Source organism: Rattus rattus, chromosome 1, assembly GCF_011064425.1.
Source record: "Rattus rattus isolate New Zealand chromosome 1, Rrattus_CSIRO_v1, whole genome shotgun sequence".
Classification (NCBI taxonomy): Eukaryota; Metazoa; Chordata; class Mammalia; order Rodentia; family Muridae; genus Rattus; species Rattus rattus.
The window spans coordinates 128,601,925-128,628,385 of NC_046154.1; the positions used below are offsets into that span (position 1 = coordinate 128,601,925).

The 26,461-nt window shown below is 40.8% G+C and overlaps 1 protein-coding gene across 1 annotated transcript in view; it reads left to right on the top strand.

The window, feature by feature from the left end:
• The first annotated feature begins 3,755 nt into the window (after positions 1 to 3,755).
• Positions 3,756 to 26,461, top strand: part of Necab1 (N-terminal EF-hand calcium binding protein 1) — a 188,028-nt gene continuing 165,322 nt past the window's right edge. Inside the window, exons 1-2 of the mRNA XM_032905585.1 lie at positions 3,756 to 4,141; positions 11,677 to 11,701. Of these exons, the coding sequence (XP_032761476.1) occupies positions 4,043 to 4,141; positions 11,677 to 11,701 (124 nt within the window). The 5' untranslated portion in view covers positions 3,756 to 4,042. The remainder of the gene's footprint in view (positions 4,142 to 11,676; positions 11,702 to 26,461) is intronic.

Below are 26,461 nucleotides of genomic sequence, written 5' to 3' on the forward strand. Positions count from 1 at the left end.
CAATAAAGCAAGAGGAAGAAGAAGCAATAAGGATGCTAACAGGAACGGAAGACGTCAATTATCCCTATTTGTGGATGGCATGATCCTACACTCAGAAAATCCTGATTCTCTTACCATAAAACTACTACATTTCATAAATACTTTAACTTAAGTAGTAGGATACAAAATCAGCACAGTGAAAGCAGTAGTTTTTCTAAATACCAGTAATTGAATTATCAGGAAAGAAATCGGGAAAAATCTTATTCACAAAATTCCTTCTTTAAATTGAACTGTCTGCAGGGCTCTTCCAGCATTGTGGCCACCCCACCCTCGCTTCTGTGTACCCACTGTAATTAACAATGTCCCTTCCTAGATTGTATCTGGATTTAAGTATCCTATCAGTTAAACCTACATTTCATCATCTGCTCTGGGTTCTATGAGAGGAATCATCTTCCATTGTACAGGAGATATGAGTCCTGCCTGTTTTCAGAACATAAACCCTCGGTCTAGGTCCCCAGATAAAAGATGGGTTTGGTTCTAAGGTTTCCAAAGCAACAGAATGTCCATTAACCAGACCGGAAGGATCCTGAGTCATTGCTCCGAAGGATAGTGCTCCCTAGATTTAAAGTATAAATAAAATAGATCCCCGGCAGTCTGAAATGGTTTAGATAATAGTTCCTCCACGAGACAGATGGATTGAAATTCAATACATTCCCACATAGCCATCATCTGCTGAAATGCTCCAAATATCTTCATGTCAGTCTTAGAGCAGGTCTGGGAGCTATAATCTTCAATTACATTCCTTTCTCCTTTGCTTTCTTTCTTCCCAGGCCTTCACTCCAAATAAGTTGGGAAGAAGATACACTTCCTCCTTCCAGTCAGCTGTCTGCTGTTTGCAACTGATACTATGCACAGCAGTACAGCATCTGTGTTTCAGGAAAACGATGTGTGAAAACAGTTTTCAAAATGCTCTCTGTCTAGATGAAAAGAAAACCAAAAATATGTTCGGTTACCACTTTGTAAAGACGATTGAATTTGGCTGTGAATGAGAATCTAATTGTCATCTGTTTCTCGGGGAGCCTTCCTTAACCATTATTCTTGTCATGAAAGCAAGTCAGCTATAGCATAATACAATTCTTGTGGAAGCCATTAAAAGAAATAATTACCAGCAGGTTGATAAATGATTTGCATTTCTTCTTTTAAAATTATGTGTGTATGTAATGATGTGTGTGCATATGTACATATGCACTTCTACATGTGTGTGTGAGATGTATGATATGTATTTGTGCATATGTGTATGTGGAATGTGTATGTGTGTGAATGTGATATGTGTATATAATGTGTGTGCATGTGTGTGTGTGAGTGTGTGTATATGTGGTGTTTGTTGTGTTTATGTGTGGGCACAGCTGCCAGGAAGTCCCCGTAGAGGAGAATTGTGAAGTCCCTTCTTTCTTCCTACCTCTATATGAGTTACAGTGTTGAACCCAGCCAGGATTTCATGGGCAGTATTTTTACTGATGAAGCAATCTCACTAGCCATAAATTCTTATTCTTTCTATTTATTTCTATTTTATGCTTATGGGTGTTAGTCTAGATGTATGCATTGTATCGTGTGGGTAACTGAAATTATAGACTGCTGTGAGTCATCTCGTGGGTGCTGGGAACTGAACCTAGGTCTCCTCGAGAGCAGTAAGGACTTGTAACCACTAGGTTATCTCCGGCCTTCCTACATTCCTTCTCCATAGCTCCTCAGAAGAAACAAGGACAGCCAGAGGTACATAGGCTGTCAAGCATTGTCAGCCAAGGAAGCAGGATGACGTCACTGAAATCTTACAGCTACTTCTCTAGTTTTAAACACAGGTGACAGATTACTTTCCAGTTTTTCATTTCTAATCAAAGAAAATCTGTCTTTTCACCTAGGCTTGTTTCCATGGGACTAGCACAAGCATATTAAGTTCACAAGGCTGAATATGAGGGCAGAGAGACCCACACGAGTTAGAGAGCCCAGATGTAGGCTGTACTTACTGACAAAAAGTCAACAGTGAGAACAAATTCGGTGTTTTTGTAAACTCCATAGCATTCATTGTCAGCATGCACTTGCTTCTGCGTGATTTGAAGGATCAGTACTTCTTTGATGGGTTGGCTAGACTTTTTCATGATTCTTCATTTTGTTTTGATAGGCAATTGTCAAAGGAAAGGGCCTATGCTAGTTGTTCAGATAAGAAAACTCACAGTTAATAAGGTATAAATACATGAAGATTCAAGATTAATAGTCCTCAAAGCACAGCTCCAATCAATAGCTCCCCTAATCAAGTGTCTGACCCCAGACTTAATGAAGCTCAGTGCTTCATCCCTGGATTCTTCAGGTCGGAGGTCACTAGCCTCTGCCTAATTTCTGTAGCTCTTCTTCTTTAAGTGCTTATTAATTCTGGGATCATTGGGATTGTTTGAGAAGCTCTGAAAAAAAAATATGGCCACGGACAATCACGTGCTAGTGAACATGAATCAGGACGTGAATCTCGGGCCTTAATTTGTTTTCATTTTGCTTTGTAGGGAGGGGTACTTTTTCATTTGGGCTACTTGCTCCAAGTTGATGCCCAAAACTTATTTATAAAATGCAGCGAATATTTTATTTCGCCCTTGGGTTCTGTAGGGAACAGTGTTTAGTGTCTCGGGATCCTTCTGGGCATCTGTGCAGCCTGGGGTTTAGGCTGGGACAACTCATGTAGCTGGGGTGGGAGGGGTCTCAAGGAGCTGGAGGCTGAAACCATTAGAGGCATCTTTATTGACAGTTCTGCTGTTGATAACTATGCTGGGGTGATATCAAGGCCCTGCTCAGTTGGATCTCTCAGTCAGAAGCCTACTTAACACATTGCTTTTCATATATCTTGGCCTTTCTCAGAGTATAGTGGATTAAGACCGACAAATACCTCTGTAGAAGTTCCTGACTCCTAGAATGAATAAATGCACCATTGGAAGGGTGCTGTTGTAAGGCCTTTCTGTACCCTAGCTCAGAAAGCGCGGATCTTTGAGGTCTAGGCATGAAGAGAGCCTGCAGGAAGAATGACAATTCATCTGATAGGACATTTTGAAGTTGACACACACTCTAAGTGACACACGTTCGGTCAGAGCTGAGACTAACTAAACTCATTCTTCGTAAACACTAGATAACAGAGCAGCCTGGAGGTAGGGAGGTGGAAACACCAGAATCCACAGTGTTGGAAGCTCACGGCCAGGGTCACTGGTGCAAGGAGTTATCTTCCTACATTTTGTCTGTGATGTGCCTGGCTTGCCTCCCCCTCCCTACACCACCTACCTGATGGTGTCACATATGCAAGCATTGGAACTATGAGCTAAGGACCACCCTGGTGATCATTTTACCGATTCATAAAAACTAAACTTTAAAGATTTAGCAATTTGCTAGACCACGAGATAAAAAAAGCAACTAAGGCAGATGGCCAAACCCAGTGCCTTAATTCCAAACTAAACTAGCCATCCCTTCCAGAATAGAATCCAGGAACCAGGTTGGGTGTGGGGAGGATTTGGGGAGGGGGGAGGGTGCAGAGTTCTGTTTCCATCAAGGATGGAATTAGCAAGAGTCAGATCCCTTCTTGCCGCTCATGATTTTCCCTTAGTGCTTCTGACCTCGCCCCTCTGCTGCCCAGACAAAGCTCGATCTGGTCTATCCAGTAAAGTGCCCTGTGGTGGGCAGGGTCCAGAAGGTTACCTCTGGCAAGTGACTGAAGGCTTGCCAAGGCTAGGGAATGCTCTCTGGCAAAGGGAGTTACATTGTTGCTAAGTGCAGGGATGAGTCTGATCCCCAGTGAGGTGCAGTCAGCCACGGGAAGGGGGCGGCGAGAGAGCTAGTGTGCTGAAGCCTAGAGGCGGGAGAGGGAGGAGAGTCCGCGCTGAGCAGAGGGAGGTGCGCGCAGAGCGAACACCCACTCGCATCCAACCCCGGTGGCGCGGCACGGGGAGGCGGCAGCTGAGACAGCACCAGGTCAGAACCGCTGCATCCCACCCGCCCAGTCCGTCTCTGCCCGCCGGCGCCAGGGTTGCTGAGGATGGAGGATTCCCGGGAGACCTCGCCGTCCTCCAACAACTCCTCGGAAGAGCTCAGCTCTGCCCTGCAGCTGTCCAAGGGCATGTCCATCTTCCTCGACGTAAGTATAGACGAAGTAGTTAGGTGGGCGCCTTAGGCATCACCCCTGTGAGAGGGGAGGGGTCGGGAGCAGCGGCTGCCCACTGGCGGTGCTATCAGACCTCCACCCAAACTGTCTCCTGTCCGTTGTCCCCACCAGAGGACCCTAGGCAAATAAATGCTAGCGGGAGAACTGTCATCCAACTTGTAAAGAGCTGCCCTAGACCTGCAGCTTTGATTATCAGCGTTAAGGAGCCCAAAAAGTTCGACTTCCCAGCACCTAGGGCTTCGAGGGGGCTGGAGAGTCTCCACTGGGCTGTGTAAGACTTGATTCCGGACTCATCCCTGCTGACCAGTTTGCTGGCAAGCACTCTCCCTTGTGCTGGGGAGCGCTGATGGAAGCCTTAGACATTGTGATGCCCCTCCAGCTGCTCCCAGCTGCCTCTAAAAACAATTTCTTTGAACGTATTCCCTTTTTATTTTACAACAGTAGCTAAGGTCTCTTTTATGATAATGATTTTCTTTTCCCTTTTGGTGCCCGCTCCCTTTCCTGTTATCCTGCTCCCCCGTGCCTAAGTTGTAATTACTATCATTAACCTTCTCTTCTAGCTTTCGATGGTTTTCCCCTTGGTCCCATTCCTTGCTTGGGGATTGACTTCCTTCACTTGCTTCTCTAACATGACCATTCTTTTCCTTCTGTGCTATTTTCTACCCTTATGCTGTAATATCTCTATCTCTCTATAAATATAGCAGTTTTAGATCTTATTTGCTCCTTGATTCTGCTTTGCTTTGTACCGGATGTTTTGGCTATCTGTTTCTCACCCGGTTGCCTTGTTAGGTTCCCTGGCTTTCCTGTCCCTGGGTGGCTTGCCTTCTGGGTTCTGACTCTCCTTGCTTCTGCTGCTCACATGTCAAATTCACTCTCTTCCCCCAGGTAGTGTCTGGCTCGCTCGCTCAGTGGAGCCAGTTCTAGCAGCTCCTTGCTTAGCATGATGTGAAGGGGGCAAAGCACCAAGGAGCCCTGTTTGTCTCTGCCCCTCCCCTTCTCTCAACCATCTCTTCTTATTAAAGTCCAAGGATGCAGAGGCCAAATACACTTGATTATGAAAGGTGAAAATATGGGAACATCAAATACAATAATCATAATGGCCAGTCAGGGATTTTGAAGACAATGGGGGAGGGGCAAGGAGTCCTCGAATCATCGTGAATGAATTATGTAGACTCTTTCTTTTTGAATGTTGAGGAGACATTCATATCAATAATTAAGACTTGTTTAAGACACTTAGTCGAATGTTCAACCCCACCTCCTGGCAGCCTTCTCTCTACATCACCAGGCAGTACAAATACGAGATTCAGGCTTTGGGGGTCAGCCATTTTCTCCCCATGAAAACACGATTTCCACTTTTTGCTGCTCCAAGTTGTTATAGTTTATTTTTCTTAAAAAACAAAAAAACCCAACAACCTCTATGTAGGGTCAGTCTATGCTCTAGATATTCTAATTATGTCTTCATTCCCTGATATCCAGGAGCTAGGTTGGGTCAATATAAAGTTAAGTCAGCACACGTGCGCAGGCAAATCCTAGGACCAGGAGGAAATCAGGACCTTTCCCATCCAGACCATTATGAGGAAGAAAACTAATCAGCCAAGAAGTTAATTCTGAGATCAAGTGGGACCTCTGTTCTCTTGGGTCTGTCTGCTCTGCCCTCTGAGGACACTGAGCACTGCTTTGTGCTTTTATCGTATGCCTCTAACAAGTCCTGCTGATCCTCTGCTGAGAAATGAAACGAAACTGTATGAGACAAAAAAAGCCACCCAGCAGACTTACCGCTCTAAGCTCAAGTGTTCAACTGCAGATTTTTAAAAGCAAAACTTTAAATCTCATTTATTATATACGTACAGTTGTTCCCAAGTTCTACAATCAAGGTAAGGTCCCTGTCCTGATGGAACTTTCATCTATAAACAGGACTGGCTCCCTTACCTTCCTAACTCTAGTTCCAGAATTGGGAGGAAGAAAAAAACCAAAACAAACAAAGAAAAGAAAAAACTGATTCCACAAGAAAGGCGTTAACAGGCCCGTTTTTCTGTGAAATATGGTTTTAAAAAAAGAATAGCTGCAGTTGGGTTCCTTTTCTTGGATAGAAAATATGTTGTTTACACATTTCTGAGTTATTTTGTGGAAAAATTTAACACTCTGGTGAATTGTGTGACATGAAAAAGGGTCGGTTATTTCGAGACCTCTGAATTATTCATTTCTGGATCATGTTGGTTTTAGCAAAAACAAAATGTGAAACATAAATACATCATTCGATTTGATTAGATGTAGCACATTCTAGTAGCCCTGCTAAGAATGATCGCTTTTTGAATTCTATTCAAATCATAAGGACCAGGTAGCTGTACTTCCCATTTTAGATCTGAAGAGCCATGAAACCACGGGGGGACCTTGCACCTCACAGATAAATTCCCAATTTGGGGAAAGAAGTGAATCTCCCAATAAGAATAGTTTTATTTATATACGAGTATCATTGACACCGTAAATCTTTAGACTTCTTAGGGAATCTGCTTAAACCCATTTGAAGATACCATTGAGGATTCGGCTAGGCCCAGAAAGCTGGTTAGAAACTAAAGATAGCTGGTTGACTTAACATGAAAATCAGATTGTGTAGAGTCATTGTATTTTATTTCCTTCTCTTTTATACTCCTCAGCAGGTGTCATGTTTTCATTATGGGGTAACAATCTAAAGAACAAAGGGGAAAGAGACACATAGAATGTATATTTGAAGTATTATGATATCCATGTTCATATTCATGAATTCCTAAGTAGAGTAGCTGTAGCTCAATTCACAAAGGAACTGCATGAGGATTATTTACATTATTTTTCCCTGAGGAGTCACAATTATATATCCCGTCATCATAACTATTTGTGAATACCTACTGAGGGTGAGAAGAAGGCCTTTTCCGAGTGCTGGCTGCCCACCCATGCTGGCACACTCCTGCTGGGCGTATTGACCCACTCACACCTGCTAGACAGGGAGAGGACCAGGGGAGGTTCCAGTACACAGCAACACAGAAGGATCAGAAGGCCGTCAATTGCATTCCTTTTCCACCACCTTACTATGCTTCCCCAAGTTTCCTAATTCCAGATAATGGAGAATAAAGTCCCATTTAAAATGTGAGTCCCTAGAGTAGTCAGATTCTCTTTTGATTAATCGAGTCTGCTACTTCACAGTGGGAGAAAATCTTCAATTCTGCTCCTGACGCAAGAGGAATTCTAAAAGAAATTCGTTGCATCTCTAATCATCCAATGGAACTGTCCTTCTCAAATAGATTTCCTTTGAATCTTCTTATGCTCGCCGTTGGGCATCTGACCCAGGGTCTTGTGCATGCTGGGCAGGTGTTCTACCTCTAAACCATACTTCCTGCCTCTCATTGCTTTTATTTGAGAAGGAACAGGACCTTCTCCATTTTGCTGATAAGGTGGGATGAAAGCTAGAGTGTCAGAAAGAAAGTGATGACTTTATAATTTGATATCTTTCCTCTCTCCATCTACGTATGTGCTCATGCAAAGGCCTGGGAGGTCAGAACTTGGTAACATTGAGTGATAGCTTCTCCTTCTAAACGGTGTTTGACTCTGAGTCTCGCACATACTTATTTGTGTGAGAGATGGCATAGATAGGGGATCGTTAGAGCAGAAAGGGCTTTCTGACATCGTGAGCCTATGCCTGATTTCTGCTCCTGCTACACATCTCTTGTCTTGTCTGTCACACATGCACACTGGGATTTTTGAATGTGGTTGTATGTTTTGGAAAATGTCAAGTAGAAAGCTAGACAAGGATGGCTTTTTTGCTATATCTTTCCACACAGGGCTTACCTTGGGCAACACTGAGAAGAATGGAATAGAATGTATTAATTACATTTTAGTCATGTGTTTTCTAGTGCCGACTTCCCTGGACCCTGAGGGCAGTCTGTGGTGTTGTATCAAACTATCTATTGTGTGCCCAGGACTGTGCACCTTGTTCTTTTCTTCTATATATAAGTTTATGTTCCATATAAACTCCAAAATTCTGCAGTACATCCAATTTTTCCAGGATTCCACCAAGTGACTGACAACTCATCTTACCCTATCTTTTTTTTTTCCCCGGAGCTAAGGACAGAACCCAGGGCCTTGCGCTTGCTAGGCAAGCGCTCTACCACTGAGCTAAATCCTCAACAACTCATCTTACCCTAAATCATAACCTGAGTCCTGTTCTGGGGACCCTGTTAGTCCAGTGAATTGTGACAGTTTTATACTTTCAAGATAACATTTACATTTAATGTCTGGCCTCAATAACTTAAAGTGAGAAACAAGGAATTTCACTTACAGGTATCAAAGAATATCTGGAGGTAATAAGGAAGCTGTATGATAATCTGTAAATTATAGTGAAGTACAGTATTGTTCATATTTAAGCTTCCTCCCAGGACATAATTAAATGTATTTACTATGCCTAGTGAGGACAGCTGTTAAGATTAGCAGGCTGTAGTAACACTACATACTGAGCTTCATTCTCGTCTGCAGTGCATTTTCTTTTTATATTGTGAGCTCTGAGGCAAAATTTGCAGAAGTGGCAATTCTATCCATATTTAATTACAGGAGCTTAATAACATGAGCTTCTGTCTTAATTTCATCTCTGAGAGCCTGAGTACTGCCCCTGGTTGTTGTTTCCATGGTGTGGTGATGGAAGTCCTGTGTCCACTCCTAGATGTGCGATTGCTTCTACTCTAGACATTTCACACTCACGAAGACACAATAGAAGTCAAAACTCAAATCTCAAGGTCAATCAAAGACAAGGGATGAGATATGCTTCATGCTTCTCTGACTTGGCTGTAGCTTTTCGATTTTGGAAGACAGGAACAAGCTCTTATGGAAGAAAGGATCTTCAAAGTTTCTACCAGTCACCACTCCAAGCTAGGAAAAGAATGTTGTATCTGTCTATTCTTATATTTTTGGTTGTGAGCCTAGCCTTTAACGGCTGAGCCATCTCTCCAGCCCGTATCCGTCTATTCTAAGTGGATCCCTCACTACTGAAAGTCATCCTGTCACAGTGATGAAGTTTATTTTGTTAAATGGAGAACCGATATATGTTTGATAGTTAGAGTGGTACCCATCTGTTGCTGGGAACATTTCATGGATGAGATGTGTTAGAAATAATATTGGTATTTATAATTTAAAACATTTTAGGGAAGAGTATATTTATTCATGCCTCAGTTGTGTGAAGGCAAAAGAATGAAGGGAGGATACTTTTCCTGTGATAGAACAAAGAAAACTAACCAAAGTAATAATGAAAACAGTTGTCTATGTTTAAACCATTCACCAAGAAGCACCAATGCAAAAATGAAGGCGGTTCTGGTTATTTAGCTATAATTAAAGCTTACTCGGGGGGAAAAGAACCTCAAGGGCTCTTTCCATGTAATTAAAGTTTGCATTTCAATACCATAGACAGTCATTCTCTGCAGGTGTGTATGCAACACATTACGTAGACCAGTTAGATTTCTGCCACTGCCTACATCACATGGGGTTAATTGGATTGCTCCTAACAGAAAAAATAAAAGATCCAAAAACTGTTCAAGGTCTAAATATATAATGGAGTATTGGCCTTTGTAATAAGCACCTCAAGTTATCTCCTTAGAGACTATCCAGGGGCTCAGAGAGCACTAGTTGGTTCTTCCAAGTGTCTGAACACAGATTTTTGGAGTGTTGAGAGTGTCCCTGTATTGTTGTCTTTTTAGAAGGCTATCACATTAGGCCCCATACCTCATCATTGTCTAATTATATCAAAGAGGGACCAATTTCAAATAAGGTTCCATTCATAGGTACTAAGAAACTTGAGCTTCAACACCTGTTTTCAGGAAAACAGCACAGTTCAACCCATAGCATGTATAACACAATGTCCAAGGGCAGCACCTTGCCTATATTTTTCCATGTTTAAGTCCCAAACAAGCAAATTCTATCTTTCTCCTAACTGCTCAAGTACAGCTTGTTATTGACTGACCCTAAGGTGTTCCTGACACATCAAACAACAGATGTGATACTCTATAAGACCTGAATGTTCTACCTAGCCCTTAAGCATAGAAACCAAAAATACAGGAAAGACTAAGTGTTCTAGGAAAAAAAAAAAAAGAAAACATTGCCACCATGTAAGGGACACCAGATGGCCAGAGAATCACAGTACATCTACACACCATAAAGAGGTTCTATGTTAACACTATTACTATATCAAGGAAGACAGAATAGATGTGTGGGTTCCTATCTACCGGTCATTTATTATTTTTCTGCTCTGCTTTTATTTCAAATTTTATTGAGATGCCAACTAATTTACATTAAAGTGCATACATTTAAAATGTAAGTGTTTTGAGTTCTAACATGTGAAATGTGACGGTTCCCGCAACTGTCACAGCTGGCAACAAAACAATCTGAAGAGAGGCAAGGATGAAAACTCAGTTCACCATGACATAGTCAGCCAAGCAAAGTCAAACTTGTAGAGTTTGACACAAGGCTAGGTTATTTTGGACATAATTAAGTATAGTACAATTTGGATAAAAGTTTTCTGGTAACAATTCTTCCCATGTGTGCAACAAAGCTTAAGGGATGACTACTTCAAAACTCTTTTGCAAAGTCCTGTGATTGAAGGTTCTACAGCTTCTGGGCCCGGGATCTGGTGTGGTCTCTGAGATAGCATAGAGATGGGCAGACTATAGCGTTCATGTGACTTCTCCCCTAAGGATGAGCTCAATTGACGAGAAACAAAACTAAAAATAAGGTCTAGGGAGGAAGAGCATGGGATAAACATTCTGGGGGATTTGGGTAAGGCCTGGCTCTACACAGAGCAAAGGTCACCATGTTATTAGCAACATTTCCTTCATTGAGGAGACAACCTTTCATGATTAACATTCCTGGTTTCTCCAGTGCTAGTCTGTGAACACTTGTGCCCTCTACAGTGAAACAATTGTACTTGAGATGATTTAACATTTTTATTATCCTCAACAGTATTCTGATATACATTTATAATCCATAGCTCTCAGACCTGACAGTTGTTAGACAGCTATTGATCTACTTTCTGTCACTAAATATTATCGTGCAGCTAAAACCTGTATATACCAAGACTTTTGTGTTTTGGGGCTTAGGCTTTCTATTCAGCCTAACCATGTTAAGAAACAACCAGAGTTTTATATGTAAATTATTTTTAATGGTTGATTATGTTTAAATGGCCCACTACTTCTTTATTATACTGATGTCACACTTGGTTTATCACTTAACCTGTTGATGAGCATTCGAGCTGTCTCCAGATGAGGGAATATTTAAAAAGGAAGGTCTCAGTTGGAAAACATTCACTTAACATAGGAGTTTTATTTGTTTAGCAATATATGAATTATGGGTAAATGTAACATTCATTGCAAAAGATTTCTTTTTTTTCTTCTGCCAATCCTGGAAACACAGCCTAGGGCTGCACATATGCTAGACAAGTGAGTTAAGCCCCAGCACAGCAGAAAAAGAGGATAACGATTTTCTTCTTTTCTTTCCAGATACTGAGGAGAGCAGACAAAAATGGTAAGACCCAAATTCTACAATTTCTATTTATTAATTCATTATATATTCGACTGTCTTATAAAGAAGAACAGAGACGTGGAAAGCCCTAGAAATTGACAGGTAAAATGCGATTTTAGCAATAGTCATAATTTTTATCAAGTTTATGTCTCCAGATAGTCATGAAAAGTTGGCAGATGAATTCACATTTGACAGCAAGATGGGATTTATGCCTTTGAAGTCAGAAGTCCCATTGTACGTGGGCTGTTTCTTCTCCCTTTAATGCTTGAAAAAGAGTATATCGACAGCAGCCTAGATTCAGTGCGTGTACTGGTGTATGTATTTTGTCTTAGAGTTCTAAGCTACAGAGGTTTTTGAAAATCTGTTTGGTACCGGCATCTAGGCTCACCAATTTCACAGTGGCATAAGAAGTTCTGAAGGCATTGTGGCATTGCTGCCCAGAAACAGGGCAGCTTGCTCTTTACCTGAAGCATGGGAAACTCTCATTCACAGAGGCAAAGAAGTGAAAGGCAGCAAACAAAAAATAAAAATTTGCCCTGAAAATTTACAGGCAGCTCCGCTAAGTCCATTTATGGGTATTTTTTTTTAACTCCTTGATTCCGCTAGAAATTACATTCCACAGAATCAGAGCTTATTAAGTTTGTTCTACTTAAGTACTTCAAGATAGGCATATTACTCTTAAAAGCAGCTTAACGGTTTCAGGATACAAAAGCTTCTTTCCCACGCTTGAAATCTCACTTCTTAGTTTCAAGGAAAGATTGCAGTCAGATCTGACCATTACAGCATGTTATCTAGTTTGTGCGTAAGAATACAGATCCCGGGGAGCATTACCAGCATTGCACTCCTTTCTCTCCGACCCCAAACGCCCATCCAGGGAGCACTGAGAAAGCAGGCCCAGTCTCACCGTATAAACCTCCGTCTGACTACCAGAATATCTCTTTAAATCATGATGCAGCAATTACCAAATCAAGGCTGCCCTTTGCTCGCTTGTGTTACTGCTTGTGAAGAAGGAAGTGAGGCTATTTCATATTTGCCTTCCTATCTGATGCTTTAGCCCTTTGCTTAATATCTGGCCCCAGTGGCACTGATATACGTCAGAGGGGCACACTCATCTTCCTGGCGGCTGCCTTGTGTTTCAGCTTCTGCCTGTTCTGATATACCTGGCTCCCTGTCTCCTGAAGCTCCGTGTTCTTTCAGGTGGTATCTTTTGTTTCCTGGGACCTCAAGACTCTGATTAAGGCCTGATATTACCTTTATGTCTATCATTCCTCTTTCTATGAAAACTATCATACTCCATAATCATAGTAAATTCAGTTACCATACTCCATATTAGTGACAAATAAATGCATGTGAATAAATGTAATGACCGTAGTGACCCCACAGTGCATGCTAGGCAGCGTAGTCACGTGTCCTGTCAGCTCTGTACCCTTCATTTCCAACATCTCCTCCCCTGAAAGTGATTCCTTCCTGTTCCCTATCCCTGTTCATACTGTTGGGTTCTACCACGTGATCATAACCACCTTTCCCCAGCTCCTGCCTCGCAGTCTCTGCTTGCATTTACGCTGCAGTCTTGCGAGCCACACAGTCGCCTGAGCCCTTCTCCATTAGCCCAACTCCACGATACTCGCCTGCCTTAACCACTGCTTAGCAGGAGCTTCTGAATGTCCACATATTTGCATACGGCAAAAGTCTAGGAAGTCGTCCCTATGCTGCAGGGCCCTGCCCACTGTCTGAGTTCCTCACTTCCACATATATAGATCAATATAGTGGAGGGCTGACGTTGATCCTTAGAGATTCTAGTTCCCTTAGTCAAGCTTGCTTCTCTAGGGCAGAAATCTATCTTCTGCATCACCACCAAGTGATGTATTTTATACCTGTAGACAGTCGTTTAACAAATTAGTAGTGAAGATACTCTGGCTGATATACATCGCTTCGATCTGCTCACTCCCCTCTACCTTCGCTCTGCTTTATTCTCTTTTTTTTTCCCCATCTTTATTAACTTGAGTATTTCTTATTTACGTTTCAATTGTTATTTCTCTTCCAGGTTTCCTGGCCAAAATCCCCCTATACCCTACCCCTCCCCTTCTCTGAGGGTGTTTCCCTCCCCATCCTCCCCCCATTACCCCCTCCTCCCAACAATCCCGTTCACTGGGGGTCCAGCCTTGGCAGGACCAAGGGCTTCCCCTTCCACTGGAGCCCTTACTAGGTTATTCATTGCTACCTATGAGGTCAGAGTCCAGGGTCAGTCCATGTATAGTCTTTGGGTAGTGGCTTAGTCCCTGGAAGCTCTGGTTGGTTGGCATTGTTGTTCATATGGGGTCTCGAGCCCCTTCAAGCTCTTCCAGTCCTTTCTCTGATTCCTTCAACGGGGGTCCCGTTCTCAGGTTTGCTGCTGGCCCTGCCTTATTCTTTTGTGTAAAGTTAGGGGATGTTTAGCATCCGGCACATCTGGGCTTAAAACACAGTTATTCCACCTGGCCACTCTACAGATGCCAGGAATCTTTGTAAATAATCAATGAGGTGATCTATGTAAATAAAAGCTCTGGGGGAGTGTCTGACACACAGTAGCAACTTAATTTCCAAGTTATGAGCCCCTTTGGTGTCATGATGTCTTCACTATATGAAGCAATTGGTGACATTTCAGTAATGTCCCCGGTAGCGGGATTTGGTGGAGAGAAAATACAAAGCTATTTACCAGGCGTGCTGAAGTGAAAAAGAAAAGCAAAGCGGGAAAGATCGAGTGCAAATATGAAAATACAGAAGTAACCACCTTTTTGGACCACGTGTTCATTGTATTCTGTGTTTGCAAATAAACAGCAGTTACGTGTATTTGCTCTCCTGGGAGCGGACTCTCACGTGACAGGGACCCTTGTGGACAGCTTAATTATTGCTGTAATAACGAAAGGAAGGAGGAGCAATAAGCAGAATGGGAATTAGCCTGCCAGAGGACAGAATTAGCATTTGGACTCGATGTGACATAAAAGAGAAGCTGCAGGATAAATGGGAGAAACTGCATGATTAGGGATTAGCTATAATAACGATGTCTTGGTGAGATGTTTTTTGGTCTGGTTGTTGTTTTTAAATCACAGGCTAGGATCCTAAGCAGAAAGACAGGCTTGGAAATGGTTTAGCCTGGGGGAGATATTAGTGCTTTGATCTGAAAAGCCCCAAATTAAACACAGAAATGCACAAACTCTGGAGAATCTTCCTCACACCTGGGCTGAATAACAATGAAAACAGTGCATGGATATTTTTCAAATGTTTGAAAATATTTATAATTTTTATTTAAGGAAATTTAACTAACAATTAGTAGGATTGCATGTACTAATGATATATAATTTGATGTAGGATTATGTGTATTCGATGTGCAATGGTTTGCAGCAAATTGATTAATGCATTCGTCACCACCCATAGTGCACAGCAGGTCCCAGAACTTGCTCATTTTATGACTGGAAAGTCTATCTTTCTAACGACAGCACCCCATTTCTCCTACATCCAGTACATAGCAACTGCCACTCTACTCTCTGTTTCTATGGGTTTGACATTTTTCAGATTCCACATATAACTAAGATCATACTGTGTTTATTGCTCTGTGTCTGGGCCAAAAGATTTTCTTTAGCTTAGTAAAATGTAAAATAAAAAGGCTTCTAGCAGTGAATAGTGACATCCAGTTCCTCTTGTTGATAGGCACTTGCTCAGACCCACTGCTGTTCTTGTCAGCAAATAGTTAGGGTAGATAAATAGTGGTTTTGACCTCTAGGTAATGGCTGATCTCTGGTGAATTGCTCTATGGTGTAGTTCTCTGGCTTTTAGTTGCTCTAAGTCTGTGAGGACAGAGCTGTCTGAGGCTCTTAAGACTGAGCAAACTGCCTACCATGACATAGGTTCTAAGTAAAGAGTTGTGAATATTTGTAGGAGTGGCATCATCAACAATTTGACCTTGAAACCTGAGGAAGAAACTGAATAATATGAATTATTTAATCAAGCTGTATCCTGCTATTTAGCTATTTATATCAATTATTAATAATGACTAAAATTTTTGGTTGATTATTATGGCCTAGTACCAATCCTAAGTTCTTAATATACATTGACTGGAATCATTCTGAGAAGCCCACCAAGTAGATTGCTTGAGGTCGTAGAAAGAACAAAAGATGATCGAAAAAGAGTCCGAGTATCTTGACTCTTTCTCTGTCCAGGTTCACGATACTGAACAAGTTATTGACCTCCTCTGTGTCTCCAGATCTGTGAAGTGGGTTAATGATAGCTCTTTCAAAGCTGTCTTGAGAACCAACTGAGATTATACTTTTGAAGCATTTTGCTTTTTATTATTATGTATTTCCTATGCACAATAATATTTCGTTATGATATTTCATAGTGAATAACATATTCATACATACACAAATACACATGTATGTACACACATACATACACATACAGACACACACACACACACACACACACACAAACACACACAACCTCTCCTGTTTCACTAATCCTTTCTCTATTTCTTCCCAATTTTCTCCTGTTCTTCTTTCAAGCCTTTCCTTATTCTTCCTTTGCTTTTGGTGACCTAAAGAGTTTCATTAAGTTTGGTCACAAGAACGTATGTGAAGAAAATGTCTTTCCCTCATGAATTAGTAACTTCTTATTCATTCTCAAAGACGATTGGAACCTACCCTTCCAAATTCCACTGCAGGGTAATAACAGGTCCAATCTTGAGCAGACCTCGCATGTGTTTTCACACCTGCCATGAATTCAAGAGTACAATAGATGTGTAACTATCAAAACTCAGAGGACCAAGTTACTGTCCCCATCTTCATCTGATGCTTCCATTTTTGTTCTTTCCACATCTTCTGATACGTTCCCTGAACCTTGTGACAGAGTGAGGTGGAGAAGGAACATGATAATATAGGTGTCTCACTTATGAGTGGGCTTCCAAAATCATTTATTCTCAGTGCTATAATCTATTAAGCATCACTACTGTCAAAAAGATGCTTCTTTGACCCAAGGTGATGGCAACACTGGAATATAATTTGACAGACACATCATGATCGTTTAGCAAGCCAACAGTAGCAGCTTTGTCACTAAAGCCTATGACTCCCTACCCCACCCATGGCCTACTGGTCCTGTTTTCAGTACCATATGTGAAATGCTTTGTGTAGAGCACACACTAAATCCAGTCAGACGGTGGCGGGTTACTTCCTTGGTAGATTTGCCGCTGTTTCTCCAGTAAACTCATGTTGCCTGCCTTAATGCTGTTACACATGTGGTCTGCAGCTTAGCAAGACTACTGATGACAATTTATCCCCAGCATGAAGCATTAATTTCAATCTAGGTACTAGTAGCTCATATTTCTAGCTGTTGTTTCTAACTTTTTATAATGGACTGAATCAATTAACTAAGCTAACAGCATAGAAATGGAGACCTTTCTTACTCCAAATTGACTTATTCAGTGTGTGTGTGTGTGTGTGTGTGTGTGTGTGTGTGTGTATTGCAATGTAACAGGTCTACAAAGGTCTGATGTGCTGTCTTTGTAATACATAATACTAACATTTAATTTGTGTGTTTCATTGGGAAGCTGAAAAAGAAAAGATTTGCTAAATGACTAGCAAATCTCCAGAAAATAGCATTAGCAAGAACCATCCTGGGCAACAGCTTATGTTCCATTTGTATATTTTGAGGACTGCATTGAGTTCTGGTCAGTGAGTACTGATTGATTATATGAGAAGCAATAAAAAGACATTGAAGTTCATCACACAAATCTCGGTTTACTCTATCCTCCTATGAGAATAAGTTAGTAGAGACTAAAACAAAGGTTCAGCATACAGGACTTCTTTACAGAGAGGAGATATTTTCACATATCACCCCAGAGCCGTAGGGCAATCTATAATCTTCTGAAACCTGGGATCAAATCTGTGCTTTAATGTGAGACACCCAGACAATTGTCCCTCAACCCTAAGGAGCTCTCAAACCCTTCCTACTTGTAATCAGAGATGCAACCCCAAATAAAATGGAAAGATTGATATGTATGCCCAGAGATTAATATTAATGCAAAGTTGAATTTTATTTCATAATGTCTCGATCATTTCATAAAATGTATGTGAAACTTAGAATAAGATCATTTACCAGAAAAACTCTCAAATAACTCTGTGCCCATTATTTTTCTCAGGCGTAATAGAAAGTCAAGTAGACACCTACCACCCTGGAAGCAAAATCCATGTCTATTAGCAATGATTCACTTAATCTATGCCCTAAGAAGGACCCTATTAGGAGCAGCTCACAGCACTGGGAGCAACATTGCAGTTTCTGACTGAAATGAAAAATTTTACAGCAAAACAAGAGCAAACAAAATCTTTACTTCCACAGTACCTTTTCTGAAGTGAAAAGCAGTTTCACATATACAAATGTGGTACTTTTTTTCCCAGAAGTAGAAAATCACGGAGTTACTGATCGTTACATAGCAAGACCTATCAGATATCACATAAGGAATCTAGACTCAGACTTGTGACCCCAATAAACGGCCACTAAATGCTCAGAAGTCAGGCCCAGCTATGACAGCAGAGCCTGAAGTATACAGAGCATAGCATTTATCCTAAAACCTGGATCCAACCTTAAATATACATGCAATTTACCTTAGCCATTTTCTTTAATCCTCCTAGATCCCAGAGGGATGTAGCATAGTGGTTAAGCTTATGACCTGTAGTCAGATTACCTAGACCCAAATCTTTGTTCCACTTTCTGATGTGACCCCAACAGCTTCCTTAGCTTCTTATCCCACAAAATGGAAGCAAAGACAGTGGCTCTGGTACATGCATGTGAAAGAAAGAGAAAGAGAGAGACGATGCATACAAGCTTGTCTGGATGACGTCCAGCCCTTTAGTAAATGTTATCAACTGTTAGTCCTCTTTGTAATCCTTCTTAGTCTTGGGACTGTCCATCTGAGTGTCTTACCCATGGTGCAGGGCAGTTACTACCACTGGCCACAGAAGTTCTGTCCAAGACGACCTTTTTATCATACAAGGCGTGCTGTGATGGGGCCTTTGGGATTTAGTCTCAGTTTGGTATAATCCACTTAAGTTTGCATACTTGGGATTGCAAGCAAAAGGCCTTTGGGTTCGGTCCCCATATTCGAAAAAAGCTGAATTGAAAAAAAAAAAAAAAAAACGTGCTGTGATGAATTGACTTGGCTTTTTAAAATTTTTAGTCTTCCCTGTTTTTTTGCAAACCAATAATCCTAGCTTCAGTTGTGCATACTTGGGGTTGATGCCTTATACATAAAAATCATTTGAGACTTTTGTTGTTCTATATTGGAAGCTAAAGAAGCTGAATTGAATTTTATTTGTGGCTTTTGAAAGAATTAAAGGAATTATGTGATGTGCCATATATGTAAGACTTTACTTTGTTTTCAAATTTTATGCCATGCAGTTTCTTAATGATGTTAAAATAGTATGTGATCAATATACTTCTTTAAATGTAACAATATTTTTTTACTATATGGTTCTGCGTATTTCCTATGAAGATATTTTAAAAATAACTATTAAAGCTGGTGAGAACTATGCATAGCTAGGGTTTGGATTGAAAAATTCTTAAATGCTAGTTTCAGTCCTCTGTCTCTTCTTTCTTTTTCATTCATTCATTCATTCATTCATTCATTCATTCACTGCTACTGTGCATTGGTCCTGTGTGCCACCCTATGTAAGCACTAAATTCAACAAAAATAACAACAACAACAACGCACATACACACACACACACACACACACACACACAGACACACTCACTCACAGAGAGAGAGAGAAACACCAGAGAACAGAGTTTAGTTAAAATAGTGGTTTTTGTTTTGTTTTGTTTGTTTGTTGTTTGTTTGCTAGTAAAGAAAGAGCTAAGGGAAAACACACATGCAGCAGACATACACAGAGAAAAGCCTCTCTACAAAACAGGGGCAGGAGGCTGGGCTTGGGAAACCAAAATTTAACTTCTACTTGAGATCTGAGGTTTTAAAAGTCTCTGAAGGGTTGTCCTTCCCTGATTTAGAGTGATCAGTTCAAAGAAAGAGAAGATGTCTAATTGGCTCCCATCTGTTACATAATCATGTCCTGATTTAGACTTGAACTTGATAAACCAGTCATCAAGCAAGGGGCCTACTGGCAGAAGGCACAGTTCACAGACCTTTGTTTTAAACTGTCAGACTCTTGTCTCAGGTTAGGAGGCCAAGGGAGAAGCCAGACATTTTGTAGGTTCACCATCTTTATTACCTAGCATGTCCTCTCTCCCTATCTGTCTGCCTATGGGGAAATCTACCCAACTCCTAGTCCCTCACCTCACAGTCCTCAGAAGTCATCTTAACTCCTGTTAGAGGATTGGTGCACAGACTTCTCTAACTGCTTTCAAGCTGGCAAAAGGGTGATGTGGAATGGGTGACTCAGAAGAGGGTCTACATAAGAGACCATGTGGCACTTAACAGATAGCAAAGATCTAGAATATTAAGTTGGCCATATGATGACAGTGTACTTCCTCAGAGCTTGCCATTCCAGTGAGACAGCCAGTTGTCAAACTCCCAGGTTTGGGGAAATTATTCACTAGTGGTGTCCTTGAAACATTGCTGGGCAATCTTATAAAAAAGATCTCATGGGATTTTATTTCTTCTTTACGTTGTGAATTAGATCCTAATGTCAGGTCGAGACCTTAGCAAATGGAATCTGGGTTTCACTCAGGTTTGGATCATAATGTTTCCTCCCACTGGACATTATGCCTGACCTGTGGGCAGAGGCTTCTGTTGAAGGCACAGCACAAGACAACTACTTCAACTGATTTCTCTCATAGTTTCCAGACATTTGATCCTTAGACAGGAGTCTGGGGATCAGCTGATTATATAGCTAGAGACAGCTGATTATATAGTTTAAGTTCATATTCTTGAGAGGGAAGTACATTTGAGTTAGACACAAATTATACATTATAATGAATGCTCTGGTAGAAATCTTCACTGGGGTCTACAATGGAGTGATCTTTCTATTTGTGGATTCAAATTCTTCATTTGCTTCTCATTGTCCACAGTATAAAGCCTGGACTGTACAGCAGGGTGTTACCTACCTACCTGCTTACCTCCGCTTGTTATAGCTTAAGGACACTAAACTCCAGATCAGCCATCTTTCTGTGTACATACATCCCTAGCTCTGTCTGCTTGAAACAATTTTCAAGCCATTGGTTTCCAATCAAGCTGATCTTTCCCATTCATCCTTCTCTGAATTCTGTTTAGCCTAGTATGTGGGTTAGCTTTATGTCAACTGGCCAGAGGCTAGGGTTAGATGAAAGGAAGAAATCTCAACTGAGAGAAATGCCTCTGTGTAAGATACAGCTGTAACATATTTTATTGAGTAGTGTTTGATGGGCAAGGACCCAACCTATGGTGGGTAGTGCCATCCTGGGCTGGTGGTCCCAGGTCCTATAAGAAAGCAGGCATGAGGAGTAAGTCAGTAAGCATCATTCTTTCATGGCCTCTGCATTAGCTCCTGCCACCAGGTTCCAGCCCTGCCTGAGTTCCTGACTGATTTTCTCTATAATAGACTATGATCTGGAAGTATAAGGCAAATAAACCCTTTCCTCCCCAACTTGCTTTTGGTCATGGTGTTTTCCCACAATAATAGTAACCACAACTAAGACAGCATATGAATTATTTACAAATAAGAGTCAACTTGTCAAGTCCTATTGACACCTGAAAACATAGGGTAATTATACCCATATGTTTCCCTTGTGGGACTGTTGAAATTAAAATAACATAAAGATGTCACAAGTGAGAAATACAAACTTAATAAGTACTAAGGCTTTACCCAATTCTTTCATGTTCCCATCTATAGCGTCACATATCTCGTATTCTTACCACATTGTACAGCTAGTCTGTGAATGCATTCCCTTGGTCTCTATGAACTTATATAGTTATATAAAGGGAATATGCATATATCTTCTTTTTGAGCACAGGGACAGTGCATGTCACCATGCTTGGTAACATATGTAACACCTGACTTGTAAGTATTGTCATAAACACTATAAAACAGTTGTGATGCTATGAATGGAGATCACGATGTTGAGAAAAAGTTCGGTTCATTCTACTGAGGATTTAGTGGGACAAGTGGTTCCACAGAAGGGGAGAAGCAAGAGATGAGTCATAAAAACTGTGAGGAAGCAAGAAACCTTTTCAAGTTGTAGAAGTATATATTGAACAGTTGTACCATTCCATCAACAACAACTGTACCACAATCAAGCTGACCTTTCCCATTCATTCCTCTCTGATTTCTGTTTGGCCTAGTATGTGGGTTAGCTTTATGTCCACTGGCCAGAGGCTAGAGTTAGATGAAAGGAAAAAAAATCTCAACTGAGAGAAATGCCTCCGTGTAAGATACAGTGTAACATCTAATCCTAATACCCGGTTCCGCGGCAGCCTCTACTGTCTGAGGACAAGGCCACCAATCAGCAGTGACTCCAGCCAAAAGCTTCAACCACTTCCATGCTCCCTGGTGTCTCTCTGCATGTAACTCATGAGCAGGCCCGTCAGGTCCATGGTCAACACCAATGACCTCTTGACCCACATGTCCCACTCTCACCCAGACTCTGAAATAGCACTTAGCACACTGTAAAACCCACCGTAGTAGAGCCATTGAAGACGTCAATAGATGAGTGCTTCAAGAACAGCGATGACAAAGTGAATGTGACATTTTTGACTTATAATTAGCAAAGAGTTGTTAATTAATTGAAGGGTTAGTGGGAAAGATGAAGGAATTTGACAGCACATACCTTGTGCTTGGCACCTGGAGTGTGAAGCACATTTCTGCTTTCTGGCTTAGGTATCTGGTTAGGTAGTGAGACTGCTTAACACAGGCCTCATATTAAGAGCTTAATCCATTGAGACAGTGTATCACTTTTATTTATGAGAGTTCTGATGAACACCTGTGATGTTTCTGTGATTCCCATGACACTCTAAATCACACATAAATGGTTTTATAAAGATCTGAAATTTAATAGTCCGTTTGTTACCAAGTTTTGTATAATCTGGAGAATATTAGTTCATGCATCAAATGAAATTGTTATACTAATAATAGTCAATAAGTTAGTGAAGCATTTTTTCATACCAAACACTAGACAATTTTCATGAGATTCCACAGGGAGGGTGCTATCATAATTCCAGTTTTATCCATGAGTAATGTGAGACAAAATTCAAGGACAGAGGGGTGTTAATAAAGTTTGTGTCTAGAGTCCCTTCTAACCTAAGCGCCTTAGCACCTAACAAGGGCAGTTCTCTTGCTATGGCTCATTTTCTGCAGCAGAATTGCTTTGTTCAGAGCAGAAATATTGACCTTCTATAATAGATGAATAATACTGAGTAATTCAAAGTAATTTAAGAACAGAAGAAAGAAAACATGGAATTATCCTATTACCATATTTGAAGATGCATGATATGACAGAGATATGGAACCACAGAGGACAAATGTAAACCTTGACGTCTTTGTTTCATCATTTCCATGTGCACTAGGTATTTTAATCCATGTCCTTTGTGTGCCAAACAGTAGTTGTTGAGAATACAAAGAGAAACAGATATAGAAACTTTAGGATACATTTATTAGGCTGTGATGTTGGACAATTAATCTCTTTGAGCTTATTTTCTTGCTTATTAGGTGGGAATCAGAAGACTTGATTTCCACGGTAAATGGGAAGAATAAGAAAAGTAAATCCCCATAGATGGTGTTTAATATTGTGAATAATCAAAACATGTCAGATTCCTTTACTAATTCTCTGTAGGTCCTAAAGATATGAATTTTCATAAGCCAATTAACAACCCACAGGCATGCTCCCTGGATAATCTGATGGAGGCAATCTCCCAATTAATAAATTAATACTCTCTTCTCAAGTGACTCTAACCAAATGTGTTCTCTCTCTCTCCTCTCTTTCTTTCTCTTTCTCTCTCTCTCTCTCTCTGTCTGTCTGTCTGTCGGTCTGTCTTTCTGTCTGTTTCCCCCACAGACCTCCCTCTGGTTTCCCTCTGTTTTGTTTCCTTGTAGGTAGGTTTTGTTTTGTTTTGTTTTTACCAGAGGTGACAAGCTAATTCCTAAACCATTTGCTACCTGCTCAATAGGTCAAAAAGACCTTTTGGTTTCTTGATGATTTTGCAAAGATCTTGTCATTTTCTCTGATTGACCAACTAGCAACATGTCCACACATGATAACACACACACACACACACACACACACACACACACACACACACACACACACACACTTTTACGCACACACAGGCACACACACACACACACAGGCACACACACACAAAGAGAAAGACGGACAGAGACAAAGACGTTCACATGCACATACAGAGACAGAGAGACAAAATGGAGTAGAACGGGTAGGGTACATAAAGCTACATTCTAGTGAAAGTGGAGTAGTGACCTCTCATGTGAAAATCACTGTTTCTAACAAAAAGAAGAAAGAAATTGCTTCTGATGAAGCAGAAATGACAGCTTCTTCCTTGAAGGAAACGCAGAGTTGATTAGCTGGGATAACCATGAGGTGGAGGGTAGAGAGAGCAAGTCAACAGTGAGATGTACTTCTTTCTCTTACATCTGCATAAAAATATTTTTTGCATGTGAGTAAAATTTGTCTATAGAGTATACATTGTGCTGTTAATTTTGAATCTATATCCTCTGCAAATAATTAAATGTTCCTGTAACAAATGCTTCATTCATCATTACATGAAAGCTTCAGTAACTTGAGGTGTGCTTGGTTTACTTCTAATCTCACATGAAACATTATTGTTAGTTCTCAATAGAAATGACATTAAATGTCTTCTTTTTCCAGTAATATATACTTGTTATCTCAGTTTACTTTTTTAATATTCCCAGCACAACTCTAAAATATTCTTATATAATAAATGCATTTCCTGGAAAAGTCTCTAAATATTTGGTAGCTTTCCTAATTTGCTTTCTGTTGCTATAATAAAGAAATGAAAAACAATTTGGGAGGAAAGAGTACCTTTATATCATACTTCCAATTTATATCTTTGAGAAAAGTCAGATAGGAAATAAATCAGGAACAGAGGCAAGGACCATGAAGAAATACTGCTTATTGGTTTACTTCCTCTCTTGGTCTCTGCTAGCCTTCTTATATTATCCAGCCCTACCTGCATAGGGATGAAGCCACTCACAGTAGGCTTGTCCCTCCCAATTGATGATTGTCAATCATCAATCAAGACAATTTCCCCACAGACATGCACACAGACTAATCTGTTGGAGTCATTTTCTCAGTTGAGCTTTCCTCTGCTCAGATGGTAAACAAGTAGATGATGAAAATCAGTCAGGATATTGGCTATTCAGGGAAGAAGCAGGATCTGTCTGCATAGGCACTTGGGCCCTCCATAGATCTGACAGTAGCTTTAAAGACTGACTTCTAGGAATGTGTTCCAGGAGATGTGCTGTGAGTTCATGTCAGCTATTTTACCTTCTTGGGTTTTCCAGAGTTTTTCTATACCCTGGAAATTTTTCCTAAGAAGGAAAACCTATTCTATGAAGATCTCATAATGGACACATTCAATTAAATATGGAGTGAAAAGTTCTTGAGGACTAGGAGAGACCTCTGTTGATAGAGCACTTGCTTTGTGTCCTAATATCTTTTATATTGCTGTGAAATACTCATGCCTAGCTAACTATATGGCCCGGGACCATCTTCCTAGGGAATGGTGCTGCCCACATTGGTGCTCGACCCTCATAAGCCAATTAACAACTCACAGACACGCTCACAGGTTAATTGATGTAGGCAATTCCTAAATTAATACTTCCTTCTCAGGTGACTCTAGCCACTTCAATATGACAGCCACTTAAAGTTAACTAGGAAAGGACATCTTGCACACATGAGTACCAAGTTCAATCCTCAGAACCCATGTATTAAAGGGTTGCAGCATTAGGAAGGTTGAGAACCACTGAGCTGGAATTATCTGTGAAGAGGAACCTTGATTGAAAAAACACCTTTGTCTGATTACCTGAAAGTCTATTGGGCATTTTCTTGATTAATAATTGATGTGGAAGGGCTCAGCTCAGATTTTTCTCATTATATAGAAAAGTAGGCTGGGCAAACCACGAGGTCTGCTTCAGTTTTTGCCTCTGTGTTCTTACCTTGAGTTTGTGACTTGGGCTTACCTGATAGCCCTGTAAGTCAGATACCCCTTCCACAGCCAACCCCAAACTGTTTTTGCTCATGGTGTTTTATCACAATAATAGAAACCAAACTAAAAATAATTTCCATCTACTACATAAAGAGGCCTCTCCAGTGAAAGTGGAGAGATGTGTTAATCTCTGGGTGTAGCAGTAGGTCATTAGGGGTCAGTTTAAACTTAGCCCATTTAACAGAGTAATAGTAGTTGGTTCTGCCATCAGGCCTTTGGCCTGTTTAAACTGTCTTGGCTCCAATAATGATGGAAGGTATAGGTTTCATTTTGTGGAACAGGACTTAAACCCAGTCAGAATGTGATTATTTACATATGCATATAAAAGTTTTAACTAACTCCACCCCATATCCCACCCAGTATAGCCTCCCTTGTCCCAACTACTGTTTCTTCCCAACTGCATGTCCTTCCTCCTCTCTCTGTTTCTTTCTGTTTCTCTCTGTCTCTGTCTGTCTCTCTCTGCCTCTCTCTCTGAATGGTATTATATTTTTTAAGTAATACTTTGAATAACACTATAGGCCCACATAGCTAATACAGTCTATGCCCAATTTTTCAAGGCGT